Genomic DNA, 19,872 nt, shown 5'->3' with positions numbered 1-19,872 from the left:
TAAGCAACAAAATATTTAGTTTTAATTGCATGTAAGATATGAATCCCTGTATGGAAATTAGAATCATACTTTAATGCAGCAGCTGGAGCAAATTATCAGGAGTTTATGGGAAGTCATTTCAAGATTTTGTAAAAGTTTTTGGTCAAGACCATCTTAACCCGAGTGTCTGGAGAAAAACCCACCTAGACCATAGAGAGAAACAAGGAAACCGCACAGAAATCCAGGATATTCTTGGTCTGAGGCCTAGAGTTAGAGGGCTATCCAATCAACCAGATCTACCAAATAATGATTTTACAGTGAAACATTTTTTTATTACTTTGGTGTCTGCATTTAATGCGTATCTTGCAAAAAGTGAAATAATGTTAAAGCAGACTGCATTTAATCTATAAAAATGGGTGGGTAAAAATAATTAAAATTCACACAATTGTGGAAAAAAACACATAAAATGAGGCACAAGAAAAGAAAACAAAATGACACAAAACTAATTACATTTGACTTAACAGTGGATGAGAAAGCAGTAAAAACACAAAATTGCTTAATTAATGTAATGTTTAAGGAAACAACACAATGTTACAAAATGTTAAGAAAATCCCCATTAAATATATGTACAACATACAGAATTTAAATCAACAATTCATGTTTAAAAAGACAAATGTTAAAAAATTACAACAATAATTCTACCAATTGAACTGAACCTTATGCATTTCCTCAAGCAAGTTGCAAGCGAGGCACTTGGAGAAAATGATTGTAGAGAATAATGTTACTTATATGTGTAACTACTGACATTTCAACATGAAATCAACATTGTCATCCGTGTTGTCCATCTGAGGTTGAAGACAGTCCCACAGACTTAAGCCATCGTTAACAACATTCAGTAGTTACCCATACCAACTGGATCAGTATTCTTTCAAGCTTCTCATTATCTCTATATAAATGTAGAGCAACAGTGCCTAACCTGAAGCATAGTTACACAAAAGAGCCTATCAAAAAGACCGAGCACACTGGAAAAAAAAAAAAAAAAAAAAAAAAAAAAGAGTTTGGAAATAAAATTATTCAATGCATTCAAACAGCATCTTGTAAAAATAACACAATGACACAGTTTCCCTTAAAATGCAATTATAAAACACAAAACTAGCCTTGCTACATATTAAAAATAAATGGGTCAAAGATATTCACAGTCCAACATGAAGTAAATCCAGGTGTCTTTCAAATACACAACACTGGGGTCATTTATGATAAAAGTTACAAAGTTCAAATCCTTACAGACTGTTCTCGCACTACAACAACACCCAAGATAATGAAGAAGAAAGGCTCATTTACACAAGATGACCAACAGTCCTTCCACTGTAGACTGGAAACATCTGGGCTTAAGGCAGACTGGCAATGTCCCGCTTTGGAGGGGGCCCTGATGGCTTGGACGGGGAGCCATTAGCTTTGTCCTCAAAGATTAAGACGCTGAAAAATATTTGACTTCAGTTAAAAATACAGCAACATGAAAAAGCAGGAAATAAAGGCATGAAAGACAAAAACAACACTTGTGCTCTATTAGACATAGATACCAAATATGTCATGTTAAGCCACATAATTTTTCCCGATTGTTATATACATTCCTTGTTCAGTTAAATATAGCGTTAGGTAACAGAAGGGCATATTAAGTAACACCCAACCTTGTGAAGTAAGACCAAAATGGAGGGAATGATGCTGAATTGGCAAATGACACTGCAAAATGCAGTATAGCATTGTTCCTGTAGATTGACTCTAAAGTAAATTTAATCTAATTTTAACAGAATGATGTGGCATAAATTAATTTTAATTTTGAAACAAACTAACGCAAAGTGAGTCTGTTGTAGTTAATACTGTTCATATAGTATGGAGTTGTGTTTTTTTTTTCAGTCACACAATTTAACACACAAACCCTGCATATTTAGGCTGAGTTCTTCTCTCAAACAGAAAACACCCTGCTCCACCTTGTGATGTCATGTGGTAATACAGGAATGCACCATTGTGTTTTTAATTTTGATAAACCTTCATTAGAATCATTTGGGTCATTTCAACCCTGGAATTCTCTACTGAACAAAAAGTAAAAGGTAGTTGTTAAGTAAAAGTACTGCTTCATGACATCACCAGGAGGAACAGAGCATTTTGAGCTTTGGAGACCGATGTTTGAGTTATAATTTATTATTAGTCTATGAATGAAACAAAATAACTGCAGGTATGTTTTGAAAAAAATATTAACATGTTTTCAATTGTAAGTAATGCAGGACCTTTAAAGAAAGAAAAGGAATGTCAAAAAGTTAAAACAGAACTGAAGAAAATAGCTGGTAAATCTGTGCTACTGAGATGAGTGAAGGACCTGACAGGAGCTATTCTTATTGGCAGTCTTTAATTTCCTTTTTTGGGAAACTTCAGCAAAGCTCCACTAAGCCAGAGAGCTGTGAGAAAAATCTGGCACTATCTTAGCCTCTTTTCACACATCAGGCCCTGATGACATAGTTTCAGTGCAATCAGACAGGTATTGTGTCTGTGTACTTGGTTGTGAAGCTGTTGTGTGCTTTAATGTTATAACATAAAAGGCGTCTATTTAAAGAGTGAGCTTCTAGAGCAATCTTAAAGGATTAAATGAAAAGAAAAAAGTCAAACTTTCCAGTTAGATATTCAGTGGAATTTATCCAGAATTTCACAAACAAATGTTAAGAAAGTTTAAGTTGTATATTCTCTAATCTTTTGTGACAGTCACTCAATCCACATGATCCGAAGACAGAGAAAAAGGCTGTGACCATCAACAAACAGAATACTACTGAAGCATGTGGTCAGTGACATCATTATTATGATTCATAAACTCTTGCAAATAATTTTGTTGACACTGGCTCACATTGACAGCAGACAGCCTTTTAGCACCAATAATGAGGACAATAGGACAATACCAAAATGTTATGTTCATGTGTACTCACAGCTTAAGTACTGCAGAGCGCTTTCCAAGCATCATCTTCACAAAATCCCTGTAGTTGATAGTGTTGCTGCTACCTCCCGTTACTTCTACAATCATTTTCTTCAATTCTAGATGAGTTTTAGGTACTCCAAGCTTCTCCATCATCCTTTTCAGACCCATCAAATCTAAAAGAAAATCAGCAACCATTTAACTTCCAGAAGCAATCTGAGTCAAGTTCAGCTTTAAGTTAAAACGCAGTATGGAGGTACATATTCAGTTACATATCTGAAGACCTATTTGTGTATAATTGTGAATTATGATCACTGTGGCTTACAGCAAATGAAAAAGAATACACATAATCATTATTGCAAAATACTTATTTGATAGTGATTCTATTCTATAGTACATTCTATTCAGTGCACATTAAGCTGCATTTATTAGTTTGAAAATGTATACAGTCAAGCCCAAAATTATTCATACCCCTGACAAATTTTGACTTAAAGTTACTTTTAATCAACCAGCAAGTTTTTCTTGATTGGAAATGACACAGACGTCTCCCAGGAGATAAGACGATGTATAAGAGGCATCATTGTGGAAAAAATATATATATTTCTCAGCTTTTATTTACATTTGAACAAAAAGTGACATGTCCAAAATTATTCATACCCTTTGCAAACTGTCAGAGTCTACGGAAAAATCCAAAGTTCTATACCATTCCAAACAGCACAAGCTGTTCTAAAGCTTCCTAATTACCCTGATTCATTGGGAAGAGCTGTTTTAAGCAACTAAAACAGGTGAAAACCGATAGTTACGACTGTAACTGCGGTTCCATGAATCCCGGATGACCGCCAGAGGCGGTGCTTCAAGCACTGGATGGTCATCCTTGCACATGCGCAGGCTGAGAATTTAGTAACAACAAAGTCACCCTTGACTAGTGACTCAGGTGAGTCTATATCATCACGTGACACCGGAAGCTCAGTCCCTCAAACGTTCTCACAAAAGCACGAGGATACTGAGGAACCGGGCACTCTGGCGGTCATCCAGGATTCACAGATATATTCGCTGATATATTTAGTGATGTAAAAATTCACTGTAAATCTTGAATTGTTTAAAAAACTTAGGTTTGGCTCTAGTGGATTCTAAATTGGGTTTATTTAGGCAACATTTATTGTTGTTCTGCCTCTTTACATCATATTTACAGACAGTAGATTGGCCTAATGGCATTTTTGCATCACATTCTGGCTACTAGTGATGGGTATTCCAGTTTTTTTTTTTTTTGAAAACCGGCTCTTTTGGCTCGGCTCACTAAAGCAGCTGGCTCTTTCGGCTCCAAAGCGACTCTTGAGATTGTTTTGTTGCAAGCAGGACTAAACCAGAACTGAACCAGGACTGAAAAAAGACTAAACCAGGACTAAAACAGATTTAAACCATGTGTAAAACACCACTAAACCAGAACTGAACCAGAACTGAACCAGGATTGAGTGTCGGGACTCGGTTTCTATCTCTCTCCCTCACTCTAGCCCAGTGCTTCTCAAATAGTGGGGCGCGCCCCGAGGCTCCGTCAAGGGGGGCGCGTTTGACCTCGGGGAGCATGCTTCTTTATTTTTTTATTTTGATTTTTTTTTACTGTCTTAAGGGCCGTTCACACCAAAGCGTCAAAAAACGCCTTGTCGCCTCTATTTGGAGCCTTTGCATTTGAGTTTAGACGCCCCCGACGCGCATCTTTGACGCCGTGGACGAACGGGACAAAAATACTTGACGCGCGTCCGTTGCCCTGGAAACAAGAGCCCGGTCCCGCTCTTTTCCCGAAACAATGTCAGACCAGACTGAGAGAGTGTTTTTATGACATAAAACATCAAAGGAGGAGATCGGGTCGACGACTTGGGCGTTTATATATTTCTACTCCGCTAATGACACTGGATCAGTCCCGGTCTAGTCCTGGTCTAATACCGGTCTGGTCCTGGTCTAATCACGGTCTAGTCCCGGTCTAGTCCTGGTCTAATCACGGTCTAGTCCCGGTCTAGTCCTTGTTTAGTCTCGGTCTAGTCTCGGTCTAGTCCTTGTTTTGTCCTGGTCCGGTCCTGGTGTATTCCTCGCGATCGGCTCGGTGATTGTCGCGTATATATTTATTCTCTGTTCATGTTTGTGGTTCTCGTTCTGATTCTCGGGTCTTTCTTCCTGATAATAACGTCGCTGCGTCTCTAGATACTCGTCCCTGATTGATTGACGCGGCGCGTCTGACGCGAAAAGTTCAGCATTTTCAACTTCTTGACGCTGACGCCTTGGACGCGCGTCTTGGCCGCTGACGCCAAAACGCTGAAGACGCGCTGCGCTGGCGCCAGATTCGCGCCGCGCTGATGCCGAAAACGCGCCGCAAAAACGCAGGACGCTCTAGTCGCGCGTCCACATAGACTTTACATAGAAAGTGGACGCTTTGACGCTTTGGTCTGAACGGGCCTTTAGAATAAAGTGCAATTGCACTTCCACTACATTAGGGGGCAGTGGCGCTCTCATTGGCAGAGTGTGCGCAGGGAGCATTCGTTCGGTGGTGTAGGAGTTTTGTTTGCACTGAGCATGCGCGCTTTGCACACAGCACAGAGTTTGAGTATGAAGTGTAGACACGAAGTGTAGCAGACCCTCAAGTGACACCATGAAAAAATATTTAACAGGGATGAGAAGACAGGTGGAGAGAGACGGAGATAAAGAGACAAACGAAAATCTCCCGAAAGCTAAGACGAGGAAATATGACGAAGCGTATGTAGCGCTTGGCTTCACTGTGACTACGGTGGGAGACGAGGAAAGACCGGTGTGCTTACTGTGTCTAAAAATGTTGGCAGCGGACAGCATGAAGCCCAATAAATTAAGGCGTCACTTAAATACATTACACCCCAATCACTCTGATAAGCCGCTTGAGTTTTTTCAGCGAAAACGTGCCGAATACTGCCGACAATCATCCCGCTTTGTGACTGCTACTTCAGTAAACCAGCGAGCGTTGTTGGCGTCATATAAGGTGGCAGTGTTACGCACAGGTGTACTTATAACAATTTTATAGACAAATGATACTATCTATAGTCACGCGGGGGGGCGCGAGATGTTTTATTCGTCCTAGGGGGGGCATGACAGAAAATAATTGAGAAGCACTGCTCTAGCCCAAGATTACTTCTGGTTTATTCATTTGATGCTGAACTGCAGCCAAATATAAAAAATAAAACACTTTTTTTTTTATCCTGTGCACACGCATAGTTCTGAAAGTTTCGTTTTCAGCCGCTGCTGCTGTCAAACTACGGGTCTACATGCGGCTTGAAGAGAAAAAGTGAGAAAAAGAGAAAACACGGCTCCCAATAAGAAACATGCTCCCGTTGTTCGCTTCAAAGAGTCGGCTCTAAGAGCCGCTTCGATCGCGACCGACCCGTAACTCCTAGCTAGTAAATAAGCAATCGCTATTAGCCTTTAGCCGTGCGCACAGCGGTAATTAATTATATGCATAAATGTGGATCATTCACACGTCTATTCACAACTCATTTACATATCAATGCTGGTCCAGTAACATGCATACGGCCAATGTAGTCACTTTACAATAGGCCTGTTTAAACAGTTATGTTTAAACAGCCTGTTTATGTGCAGGAGCTACAGCAGCTAATTGCTAACAAAACCTAAACTAGCTTCAAAGTCGATGTATTTCCAACACTCACCGCTCACACAGGCTCCTCCTCACATCACAAGTCTGCACTAATAAATGTCCTTTTAATCCAGACTCAAACCGATTGTCCGTAAAAAGAAAATAATCTCAGTGTTGCGCACCGCTGCAGGTGTAAACAAACACACGTGAGTGAAGTGACGTGACTCTGGGGCTGTGTTCAGGGACAGTACGGACACAGACACAGACAAATTACACCGCAGATAAATACTGGTGCGGAGCCACATATTAGGACATTTATCTGTCTGTAAATTTGATTAAATGAACATAATGTAGAGAGTCTAAGCTTTATAACGAGGTATAACATGCCCACATATCAGCAAGCATATCGCCCGATAGCCGATATGTCTCCATGTGCCCATTTCGGCCGATAATATCGGCCAGCCGATATATCGGTCGGGCTCTAGTCGAGAGGCCCCTTGTGGTGTGACACCGGACCCCAGACAGCAACGACTGCCCCTGTAAAGCATATGCTTTTGTTATGACCTGCACAATCCAGCAAGGTGCTGTTTTAAAAGGACCATACCGCTGCATGAGCCAGCAAAACAGACAAACAGGCTATCCGACCTCTGTACAGAAGCTGTGAAGTGAATATATGCCTCGAGCGCACGTACAGGACGCAGCAATTCGGCAGGAGTTCCCGCCTCAAAACGGGAAAGCTGTAGTGGCAGAGTGTGCTGTGTAGACGAGGGCACCTTCGGAACAAAAGCTGCATTAGGCCAAAGCGAAACCCCAGAGCCATCAGGATGCCAGTGGCAACAGGATTGGTGAACAGATAAGAGTTGGCCATGACTTCCGCTAAACGGGTGAGTGAGCTACATGCTCACCCATTTAGCGGAAGTCATGGCCAACAGGAACACATTCTTCATCGAGAGCCACTTAAGGTCGATCTGTGCAAGTGGCTCAAATGGTGGAGCCCGCAGGGACTCGAGTACAAAGGAAGATCCCATGTTGTTACAACAGGGCGGTTGGGTGGAAGCAAGCGGCGAGCACCCCTCAGAAACACCAAAATATCCTGGTTATGACCAACATTACAGCCATTCCACCCTGCATGCCAGCAGTTAATGGCAGCAACATATACCTTTAGGGTAGACAGCGTACGTCCCTGATTCAGCAACCCCTGCAGGAAAGTGAGAACCATGGAAACAGGGTAGTGGACTGGGTCCTGCCCCATTGCAACAATACGTGTCAAAAAGCTTCCGCTTGCAAGAATACAACCTGCATGTAGATGGGCACGGTCATTGTGTCCCTTATGTCTCCGGTGTATTCCGAGAAGGCTAGGCCAGGCCTTGAAAGGGCCACACCCAGAGTTTCAGGTGACTGGGGTTGGGATGCAGAATCTGACCCCCCAGTTGCGGCAGGAGATCCCTCCTGGAGGGAAAACACCATGCAGGGCCGCTGCAAAGCCTGAGCAACAGAGAAAACCAGGTCCTCACTGGCCAGAATGGAGCCACCAGAAGGAGACTGTGGCCTTCCTGGAGGACCTGGAGCAGTGTCTGAAAAAACAGAGGAAATGGTGGGAACACATAAAGAAGTGTTCTGGGTCAGGCGTGAGCCAGTGCATCCTTACCCAGAGGGCTGACACAATCCACCAATGAAAACCAAAGGGGGGAGTGCGTCGTCTTCTGGGAGGCAAATAGATCCACATTCGCCCTGCCGAACAACTCCCAAATGTGTTCCACCACCTCTGGGTGAAGCCTCCGTTCTCCTGGCAATGGCCCTTGTCGAGACAGGAAGTTCACCGACATGTTCTGAACCCCTGGAATGTGCACAGCTCTCAGACTGGCAAAGTGCGGTGTCAGTGGAAACACACCTCGTGAACACACGAGGGGATAGAGATAGGCCAAATGGAAGGACCCTGAATTGGAAGTGCTCCACTCGAAAAGCAAAGTGAAGAAATCTCCAATGGTGAGGACTGAGGAGCAATGGGTACATGAAAATATGCATCTTTCAGGTCTATGGAAGTGAACCAATCCCCGGGGAGGATAGCTTGAAGGACCTGCCCTGCTTAAAGGACACCCAACATCTTGAATGGGACGACTTTTAAAAACATGTTCAGACCCCTGAGGTCCAAGACTGGGCACAGATCGCCCATCTTCTTTGGTACCAGGAATTAACGAGAATAAAAGCCCCCTGGATCCAGCAGGGGGTCCACAGGAACTATCACACCTTTGTCCAGCAAGGTATGTATTTCCTGAGCCAGTGTCTGTGCCTTCAATGTCCATCCATCCATTTTCGTCCGCTTATCCGGGGCCGGGTCGCGGGGGCAGCAGCCTAAGCAGGGACTCCCAGACTTCCTTCACCCCAGACACGTCCTCCAGCTCCTCCGGGGGGACCCCGAGGCGTTCCCAGGCCAGCCGAGAGACATAGTCCCTCCAGCGTGTCCTGGGTCTTCCCCGGGGCCTCCTCCCGGTGGGACATGCCCAGAACACCTCCCGAGGGATGCCTTCAATGTGTCCCAGATAATCGTGATCTTGACTTGACCGGGAACAGGCGACCGGCGGCAGAACTGTAGTTGATATCCCCAGGACCAAGTGGCTACAACCCAAGTATCTGGGCTGTGGGTGGCCCAGTAGGCGTAGGCTGGTCCACCGGAACAGTGTACAACGAAACAGACAGGCCAAGCAGCAAATGGGACAGAGAATTCCCAATTCGACCCATGCGGGCTCCCATATCGTATGCCTTACAGAGCAAATTGTCTGTAAAACGGCATTGCGGTCGCAGACAGGCATGAAGTTGCTTTACATATTCTGCCGAGGGAGGAACTGTAAAGTGAGAAGTAGTAGATTGCCAGCGAAAGAAGGCACTAGAGGGAGCCATTTCAGCCAACGGCATATCCAGTTTTAAACGGCCAAGAGCTATGCGTATCGCTGCAGTGACAGACTCATCGTTCCCAGCCTGAGAACAGGTAGAGCGTAGGGACCCCAAGTCTGAGACTTTAGAACTCAGGTCATCACATCCTAGTTGAAAATGGGTGTCAGAGGCTGCTACAGACATGGCATCATCACAGACAGAGGCCACATCCTGCTGTTGTTGGGGAGCCACCACACGGCTGGCATCTGCTTGAAGGTCCTGAATTAAGGCCAGCATTTGGGCCAATTCAGTTGACAATGTATCCATCTTCCAGCTTCCCCGGAACCCCCTTCTTGGGCTTATGTGGAACACATTCCTCCCCAGTAGAATATCGCTTGCGATTAACAGGCTAGTCAGCCAGTAAAAGGTCTGAAATTCTCGCGAACATCCAGGAAGAGGGCTCCTGGAATGCAGCCAAACGGGCTAAACGCACAGACCAGGGCAAAATACTGCAGTTCGAACATGCATCCTCAGTGAGGGCCTCCTGCAGATGTTCTTCCCCTTGGCAGGCAGGATACAGGTCATGCCCATCATCAGGCTGTAGTGGAACTAGACAGGACTGACAACATAAGGACTCTAGCACTCTAGGGGCGTAACGCAGCCCAGTATAACGTAGAAGTCCAGAAGTCCGTACGCCAGAGTACTGTCAAGCAGAATATGCCACTAGCGACTCAGCAATAAACCAGCGTGCACCAGTGAAGATGAGGCCAGGTCAGGTCAAGCAGGGAACGCCACTAGTGGCCGGCAAACAACGCCGCACTCCGAACTGGTGCTCCATATTAGGGTCAGGTCGAGCAGGGAACGCCACTAGAGACTCACGCTGATCAATTGTACTAGCAATAATCATGAAGAATAAACTGCACGTGGCTATTCAGTGACAGTAGTAATCAATAAATTAATAGCCGTGCCAATATATGGCTACAAAACAAAGTGCAGGAAACTAGCCAAATGTGGCAAATCTGAAAAAAAAACCAATGAATCAGAGTTAAATGGAAAACTAAACACAAGCGGCTATATCGGGGTGGGCAAACTTTTTGGCTCGGGGGCCACAAAGGGTTCTAAAATTTGAGGGAAGGGCCGGACCAGGAGCAGATGGATGGAGTGGAGAGATAAAAAAAATAACATGAGATATGTAGAAAACTTGTGCTTGAATTTCAATTGAAAGTCACTACAAAGTATCACAGCCAAATATCTGTCTTTCCAAAACACTGAAAATTTAATAAATAAAATACATTTTTTAAAATTACTAACATTTACTATTTAAACGCACTGAAAGTTCTGTTCTCCTTCAGGATCTTATCATCATCACTCTCCTCTTGATTGTCTTTATTTTAAAAATTGTAGAAGATGCAGATCTACTGATGAATCCTAAATGAGTCCACAAGTTTTTCAACTTTACTTTCACCCAATTCAGAATGGAAACAATGCAACGTTATGTCTTGAACACTTCTGCCTCACTCATGGTCCGAATACATCGACCGAGAATGACTCTTGTCACTAGCTAGTCCGAAAGAACACTTTCCCATAAAGCATTGCGGCCAACATAATAAGCCACACCTCAATGTATATGTAGTGCACCATCTACTGGGAAACGCCGGAAATGCAGGAAAAATAAAACATTAACAAGGTTTATTACTATAATTTATTCAAGTTCGGCGGGCCGGACTAAAAGGTTTAAAGGGCCGCATACAGCCCCCGGGCCGTAGTTTGCCCACCCCTGGGCTATGTCAAAACAGCAACGTAAAGCTACCGAGCATGTAGCTACGGCGAAACTAATGTAAATAAGAGCAGCCTACCTCCACAACGGACACCAGTAGGCTGATCCACTGCTTGTGCAGCCCCAGGAGGGCGAGGGAACTTGCAGCACCGACTGTTGTACAGTCACGGGGCTACAGGCGACAAGCAGCGATAACAAAACAGTGGAAATAGCAAAAAGGCTTTGCAACACATCAACCATGCATCCTGCGTGCGAGAAGGTGAAAAAGGACTTTCCGGTGTCACGTGATTATATAGACTCACCTGAGCCACCGGAGGTCAAGGCTGACTTTGTTGTTACTAAATTCTCGACCTGCGCATGCGCAAGGATGATCCAGTGCTTGAAGTACCGCCTCTGGCGGTCAGTAGGGATGAAATACAACAGCAGGTCTTTGCAGTTCGTTTGTGAACAGTCATGGCTAAGACAAAGGAGCTCTCTGAGGCTCTGTGGCTGTGTATTGTGGCTGCTCACAAATCAGGAAAGGGCTATAAGGCCATATCTAAAGGTTTTTAAGGTCCAGTGGCTACAGTGCAAAGTATTATTTAAAAATACATAACGTTCATGATGTATTGATGATTTGGCATAAAAAAGAAGAAGCCTTCAACCTTAAGAACACCATCCCCACTGTCAAATAGGGTTGGGACCTAATGATTTGGAGATGTTTTTCAGCCAATGGGCCAGGTAGTCTAATCACAGTAAATGGCACCATGAACAAAGTGCAATACGTCAAGATTCTCAACAACAACATCAAGCAGCCTGCAGAGGAACTTGGACTTGGGCACCAGTGGACATTTCAGCACGACAATGACCCAAAGCACACTGCAAAAGTGGAGAAGAAATGGTTATTGGACAACAACATTACCGTTTTGCAGTGACCCAGCCAGAGTTTTGACTTCAATCCAATTGAGAATCTGTGGAGGGAGCTAAAGAACAGGGTGATGGCAAGAAGACCCTCTAATCCAAAAGGATTGGAGTTCAATGCTAAAGATGAATGGCCATAATACCAGTACAGATGTGCAAAAAACTGGTCAGCAATTATAGGAAGCATTTGATTGCTGTAATAGCCAATAAAGGCTTTTTTATTGATTATTGAAAAGGGTATGAATAATTCTGGACATGCCACTTTTCATTCAAATGTAAATAAAAGTTGAGAACTATTTTTTTTCCTCAATGATGCCTCTTGTACATTGTCTTATTAACTCCTGGGAGACACCTGTGTCATTTCCAATCAAGAAAAAACTTTCTGGTTGAATAAAAGTAACTTTAAGCCAAAATTTGTCAGGTGTATGAATAATTTTGGGCTTGACTGTATGTAAATAATACATGTAAACATTTTCTACCAATTAAGTTTGTCTTAATTTGAGCTAACCTCATGTCTAACAGACTGGTGTCATTTTACAAACAACACTAACCTGCAATCTAAGCCTGCCCAAGAAGTGTGATCTCATGGCCCAGATAATACACTAGTGTTTGATTACTGTGTTTTGGTGTGGGCCTTCTACATGGCTCAATACACAACCACTGTTGCATTTTGTGTGTAAACGTACTCACCAATCTCTCCTTGGTCATTCAGGTCAAATTCTGCATATTTATCTGTAAAAATAAAAGATGAAGAATACTTATAATCTGGGAAGACCTGTTTAAATGCTTACAGTATAAGAAAAAAACTTATTAAATCTACGTTTAAAAAAGGGAGAAAAGACATCTCTAAAGATTTCATTATTATTTTCTTTTGAATCAATCGATCTTTGACAGCCATATCTACATTTGGTTGACTATGAGAACTATAAACAGTACAGACATGTCAGACAGTTGGCGTGGCAAAAGGGAGAGTTCCACAGCTGATAATGACAGGTGTGAGTCAAAACCAAGCAGTGCGCAGCTGAGACTGGCACAGCTGAAGTTGGCAGTATTTTAAAAGAAAGGAGGTCTTGAACACAGCAATAGATTTTTTAACGTGCAACTCAACACAAATCTGGGCATTTTGATTCAGTGTTAAATCTAGTTATGGTAAACGAAGCCCATGAGTCACAACTGTTGATATGCTTTCAAAATGGCAGAGACAGATATTAGAGGACCCTTTTCCCGCGTCTTCCTAAATTTCGTCACCTCTTTTCTCTGGGCCACTTTGGTCCGATTACACTTGCTATTTCAATCTCACAATGGGAGCTCTGTATGCGGAGGCAGAGAAAGGAGGAAACTTAACTCTTTGAAGCCCTGGGGAGTGGGACAGGACAATGCTACGCCTGTTCGTCGAGTCAGAAGAGAGGGCCCCCACACACACATGCACGCAGCATAATTTCAAGAGAAAGATGTCTGGAGGCAGCCTGTTTATCATATTCTACAGCCACAGAAAATGAAGGACAAAATCAAGTCTATTTGATTTTCAATGACCTTTGACCTTTTCCCTGTGGAATGACAGGGGTATCAGTTCAAAACAACTGGATGTTTAACTGTTCTTGAAAGGAGGATGTCAATGATTACAAGTCATTGATTATGTTCAAAAACTACATTCTCTGATGTGTTACATAGTCTGAAATGGCTTAAACCTTTAGCTGTTCAAAAATATAGCATTTTCCTTTCTGCAGGGCTTGATAGGGTCCAGGATCTAAATGTCCAGACAATAAAAACAATACTCAGTTTAGACCAAAGTTGTTGTTTTTTTTCCCAATTTACATCCTTACTAGAATGAATTTGGTAATTTGAGAGTATAGTGTATACTTTCATTTACTTAGATTACACTGCAAGTTCCTGTTTATTTACAATTATAATAATACCAACACTTGTGACAAGCATGCTTTGCGTTTACAGGCTTGTCAACGCACTGCCTGCCCTGGAGTAGACTGACTTAAGCGATAGTGTTAATCTGACCACCACCAATAAAACACACTCGTACACACACTCGTACACACACTCGTACACACACTCGTACACACACTCGTACACACACTCGTACACACACTCGTACACACACTCGTACACACAGACGCGCGCACTAGACAATATGAGTGAAGTGTCTTACCCAAGAACAAAAGCAGAACTACTACTGCCATACAGCGCACTGGGACCCATCTCTATGATCAGTTTTCAATACATTCCACAGTATAGTTAGTTTCAAGTTAATAGGCATAGTCATCCCTACTAACAGGAAAGGCTCTTTGCAGAAATTTAAAATAATAATTTCTAATATTTCTATCTTAGAACATTTGATTTGTTATATTTTTATACATTATCCAGGCGTGTTTTTGTTGGCTGGAGGTCTGCTGGGACAAGGGGATAGACATAAATATTTCCCACCACCCTCGGGTCAGTGGGACAGGATCATAGAAAAATAAGAAAACATATATGGGCTTAATGTTTATATTACTGATCCATTTCCTTTATCTCAATAAGATTGTTTGTAGAAATAAAGTATGCTTTCTTATGTTTTCTGTTTTATTTGGTCAAAAGACAGGATAGAGCCTACTATATGTTTGTACAATCATGGAAATGATTCCACACTGAAATAAAACATGGCAATATTCCTTTAAATCCCTCTACCCAAACAGATTTTTTCTTATCCTCGGGAGACAGAAGAGTTTAAACAAAAAATTGAATAGTATAACAACAGGCTGTGGAACGCCCAGCAGCACATTCCTCCCAGACCATGCAGGACCACAGAAGAAAACAAAATACTTTAGGCTTTGCTCTCCCAAAAAAGTAGGACAGGACAAGAAAAGGATAAAAAAATAACAAAAACCCAGCAAACTTACTTTTAAAACCTTCCAGTTTCACAGCCAAATCCTCTTCATCACTGTACTTCTGATCTTCTAAGTATTCCTGGGATGAAAATATTTAAAAAATCAGGTAAATGAAACAATATAACATTCCTCTGATCAAGTTAGTTTAAAATGTGTACATACATGAGAGCAATACACCTAAATCTAAGCCTCATCTCATATCTAGTGTTGTGATTGTGTTTGCTGATTAAGTGGAACACTTCACAAGAGGCAAAGTGGAAAGAACATAATACCCAGAGGAACCAGTGCTAATGAAATTATAATGGAGCAATCTGCTATGGGAGTCACCTCAGTCTTCTCATAGAGCAGGAAAAGAGGAGGTCTTAAGCAATTTAGATTTTGCTTATTGACCCCAACGTGTCTGTGTAGTTTATAATTAAATGTGAAGACATAAACTCCTTCTGTGGATGTGTACAGGCTGCCTGACGCAGTCAAATGAGCCACCGCTAGAGCCTTCACTAAGGAATGTCCAATCTCATGGTTTATCTGGAGAACAGGGGCGAATATGTAGCCTTGTGCATTACCTTGATTAGACTGCTTGCAGGGACAATGCCTACTAAAGTTATCGTTATTTTTTCACAGTAGGTTTTATTTTTGTGTACATTCATGTTTTAGACATATGTGTCAGACATTAGCACACACACATTGGATAAGCCCACTTCTTGTAATATGCTAAACAGAATATTGTAAAATGTTTGGTTCTAAATGTGAACGAGATGTAAGCCTACACCAGCCATTCAATTCTGTAATTAATACACACACATAAAAAAAAAAAAAAAAAAAAAAAAATGTGTTTCTCACCTTCCACGGTGGTAGGTCTCTCTCACCCTCATTCAGCTCGGGTCCTCTACCAGAGGCCTGGGAGCTTGAGAGTTCTGCGCAGTATCTTTGCTGTTCCCAGTACTGCACTTTTCTGGACTGAGATGTCCATTGTTTTTCCCGGTATCTGTTGTAGCCACTATATATATATATATATTTGTTTTATATTCTTAACACATTTTGATTTGACCCCATAGAGGCTTGTGAATATTATTTATATCCAGTAGCTACGATAGGCCATATCCAAATATGATTCAATGACACATTTATTGAATATTACCAGGCTTGATAAGAAGTCTAAGCTTGCTATATGCCAGTAGGCCAATAGAACATCAGATCTCTCCTACTCCATTGTCACAAACTTGCTTAATCCAGTCTCAAACTCACTGATAACACTTGCATGGTTACATTCAGAGCCAGAGCTCCTAAACTGATAAATCCTAAACTGATAAGCAAGTTACAGAAGGTTCAAGTCCATGCCCAGTGGACCCAATGCAACAAGTGTCACTGGGCAGCAGGCCAGTCTCACAGAGATCAATAATAGAAGGACCAAACCACGGTGACATAATGAACCCAGGACGAGAGGATAAAGTAGGCTTGAAAGACACAGGCTTAGAAACAAGGCCATTGCCAAGTCAAGTGTACGCGCCCTCATTACATCCACATTCCCTTGTGCACTTCAGACAGAGATGAAGCAAAATCACTCACCTGGTTTATCTCTTCCAGTTTTTGTCGTTGTTGGTCCTTTAGAAGACCGAAAGCTTTACCACCTGAAAATAGATACTCAGGTTAATGTAATGATGATCTACTTTTATTGGCTTAGCTGCACCTTAGGCGGTCACTCGGCCTGCTGATGCTCTATTGTGCGCTCTAAGCTGGGGTAGCCCACGAGACAGAATAGATGCGCGCGAAAAACAAGAGCATTTTTGCATTGTTTACCTTGAGCATTGGAAGGCATGGTGGAATTTCCCCGTTTGATATAGACAGGTAAAATATCCTCAACCACAAGACAACCGCGCACTCACAGCAAGGCGACACTCCAGCTCTTCTTTGGTGTGGGAAAGCTCAGCGGCTGCAGCCAACACCGGAACCGGTTTAAAGACAAATACATTGGCGGCAGTTCATCCGGAAATATCCTTCAAAATAAAGTACACTGATCTATAGCTTATTTTATTAAAAGTATGATCTAAATTATATCCAAGTTCCAAAAATGTATTTTATGATGACTTTGAACAGTGTGGACCAAAACAACCAAAACGAGTGGGCAACTCTGTCATTTTGGACATTGCACTCATATATTTTCATTTAAAATTTTTGCTAATTTCCGACATAATTTCCCTTCAAATTTGATGACGATTCTTTAGATAAAAGTAGGGCGCTGACTCCCCATTATGTGCTGAGCGGGAGGAAACACACAAATTGGCTTTGGGTGTAATTGTGTGAGTTTCCTGTGTGTATGTACACTAAAGTAAGGCGTTTTAGAATGAAGTATATTTGTTATTAGACTACATCTACTACTCTACGTACTACTACAACTACGCACAGGTACTACTTGTAAGTGGCAGTTTGGGGTCAATTTTATAAGAAGCCTAGACGTGTGCTTCTGCGTGTATGCTGCACGGGGTCCACGTAAGAAAACGCTTCCCATGGATCAATGTGTAGGTATCATGGATCAGTGAGTAGTTATAGTATGGCTCTTTGACGCCACCTCTCAGTTGTGAGTTGCAATACGCTACATTTGTCTTTGTTAATGAAAGTGGAAATCATATCTTAGCCTATGAAGTTGTTGTATTATGGTCTGTGTGAAATGTAATAATCATTAAAGATTTACTAAAGACCATCAATGCGTGCCATAATTCTACTCCCGTATGCAACAATAACTGCTATCTGGTCAGGATAAGAAGTGGCTTTCTGTGTTGCCCTATTTTGAAGTGCACGTGAATCACAGACGTGAGGAGATCCATCTGTATCTGTATCTTATACGTGGTTTAACTCAGTGCAGGATGGCAGTGGGTCTTAAATAAAAAGTAAGGCAGCTGCAAAATAAATATGATACATGAACTGATACCTAATCTCAACATCTTGCTCCAAACGGCCTTAATACTGTTTTATGCCTAGTATTCACTGTTAAAACCGAGGCTGCCTTTTCAATAACAGAATAGATTAAGGCAGTGGCATTTTTTAAGTGAAGGATTTAAAAGAGTCCCACAACCTGAGGGTTGAAAAAAAAAGTTGAAAGAATAGTGCCCATTATTAGACAGTATGACTGTCTGTTTACGTGTGGTTCTACAACAACACTAGACTTTAAGATTCTTTAAAACGATATGTCCTGGAGTGTTCAGACGTCTAAAAGAGCTTGGATAATAATTATTATAAGTTTACAATTTGGCCACATGAGGGCAGCGTTGACTCGCAGAAATCGTTGTTAAAAAACATTGTTTTCAAAGATGGGTTTTATGATCACTAGCCAAATATAGCTGTGAAGGAGATCGATTCGTATCGCAAAAGTTTTACCTTTACAATAGCTTGTATACATTACTCTAGATTGTGACTAAGAGAATATTGTGCACAATACACCCCTTCTGCTTTTCTTGTTGTTAAATAAAACATGAAGCATAGCCAAGACCTTGTGAACATACACCCTTCGTGAAAACCATTGTTAAGGGACTGAACAGAGAAAGGTGCATATAATCAGAGAGAGTACAGTGAGGATGTAGTCCACTATAAAGTCCAGTATGTCTGTGTGGAATACAATTGCGGGCAGGCAGAGTGAATGAAATGGATTATCTTGGGGCTATAAAATAGGTGCAACAGTAAAATTTTATTTAACAGGTTACTTGTATGCAGTGTTCATGGAAAATTACACATAATGTACATGAAGGAAAGATTTCTTTCTCTCTCAACAAATTTGTATATTTCTAGTTCCTACTAATTTCAGCCAACAGCTATTGCGATGTGGCTTTTCCAGAGATCCATCAGTCAACCTCACATCCATCCAGTCCCTCTGTAATCCATCACACATCTGCTGAGCCAGGGTCCAATGACAGGAACACACAAGAGAACAATCTAAATGCCCCAATGTCAAACAAAACATCATCTTTTTCACCTGATGCATCATTTATAGTGTCAGACCACAGCATCAAATCTGTCCACAAAGATTCTTCAAAGTGTATCAAAGTATATCAGTGTAAATTGGTATAAACTGAATTACGAGCAAGGTAATGGACAAAGTATAAATATTTTTGTTTTAGTGTAGAAATGAGAATAATGTGCTTTGTGTTAAGAGCTGGACAGTTAATCAGATTAATTTGAATTAATTAGAATTTAATCGATTAACTCACAACTCATGATTTTGCTAAATTTCCAAATTGTGAAATCAAGGATTATTATAAAACAAGTTTAATTTGGTCTTTGTTACTTGCAAAGCAAGGTTATCATTCAAAAATATATATTTTACAGTTAAAAGAAATCATTATTAAAATTAGATTGCGTATTTATACAAATATAACTGAAGACAGTTTACAATTACTTAAATAATAGGATATGATACAAATTAAAATGCAAAATTTACCCAAGCTGTCCCTGCTCAGAGCGATTAAAATTGTATACAATATATATTTTATTACATATGTTATATTGTTTGAGCATATAGAAAAAAAATGTTTTTAAAAAAAAAAAAAAAAAAAAATACATTATGTCAATATTATAACAACAGAGCATGTTTTTTTTTTTTTTGCATTTATCTGGCATCATTACCCCTGACTCATTAAAAAAGTGCTTTCTAGTTTTTCAACAGTGCAGTTTTTACTAAAAGCAAAGCACTGAATACTGTAACCTCCGCTCCTGCTACTCCACTGTCACACAGGTAAGAAAAAATAAAAATAAATCTTTCATTTTCTGCACTGCAACCTTCTAAAATTGTACATGGTTTCCCCAGCTGTTTGCATGTTCATGTTTGATTCAAGTTTATTTTTCCCCAACTCTTTCAAAAATGCCTATCTTATTGATGTTGCTGAATAAACCACGTGTAGTTTTGTTC

At 41.4% G+C, this 19,872-nt stretch overlaps 1 protein-coding gene across 1 annotated transcript; it reads right to left on the bottom strand.

Moving 5' to 3' along the window:
• Positions 1-487: 487 nt before the first annotated feature.
• aif1l (allograft inflammatory factor 1-like) lies at positions 488-16,910 on the bottom strand. Its single transcript, XM_020921893.2, has 6 exons — positions 16,773-16,910; positions 16,542-16,603; positions 14,988-15,054; positions 12,787-12,828; positions 2,952-3,114; positions 488-1,455 (listed from the first exon to the last, which is right to left on the bottom strand). The coding sequence occupies exons 1-6, from the start codon at positions 16,789-16,791 to the stop codon at positions 1,368-1,370; spliced, it is 441 nt and encodes a 146-aa protein (XP_020777552.1). The 5' UTR covers positions 16,792-16,910; the 3' UTR covers positions 488-1,367.
• Positions 16,911-19,872: the final 2,962 nt, after the last annotated feature.

The sequence above is a fragment of the Boleophthalmus pectinirostris genome, unplaced genomic scaffold (assembly GCF_026225935.1).
Source record: "Boleophthalmus pectinirostris isolate CB_2022bp ecotype Guang Dong unplaced genomic scaffold, ASM2622593v1 HiC_scaffold_18, whole genome shotgun sequence".
NCBI classification, from domain to species: domain Eukaryota; kingdom Metazoa; phylum Chordata; class Actinopteri; order Gobiiformes; family Gobiidae; genus Boleophthalmus; species Boleophthalmus pectinirostris.
Note: the sequence above shows the minus strand (reverse complement) of the source record. Positions and strands in the feature narration are given on the sequence as shown.

Bases quoted from the DNA above. Each gene is read 5' to 3' on its own strand.
- aif1l (XM_020921893.2), bottom strand. The intron at 15,055-16,541 runs GTGAGTGATTTT...TTTTCATCCCAG, and splicing joins AACTGGAAGAGATAAACCAG to GAATACTTAGAAGATCAGAA. The intron at 1,456-2,951 runs GTGAGTACACAT...AATATTTTTCAG, and splicing joins CGCTCTGCAGTACTTAAGCT to CGTCTTAATCTTTGAGGACA.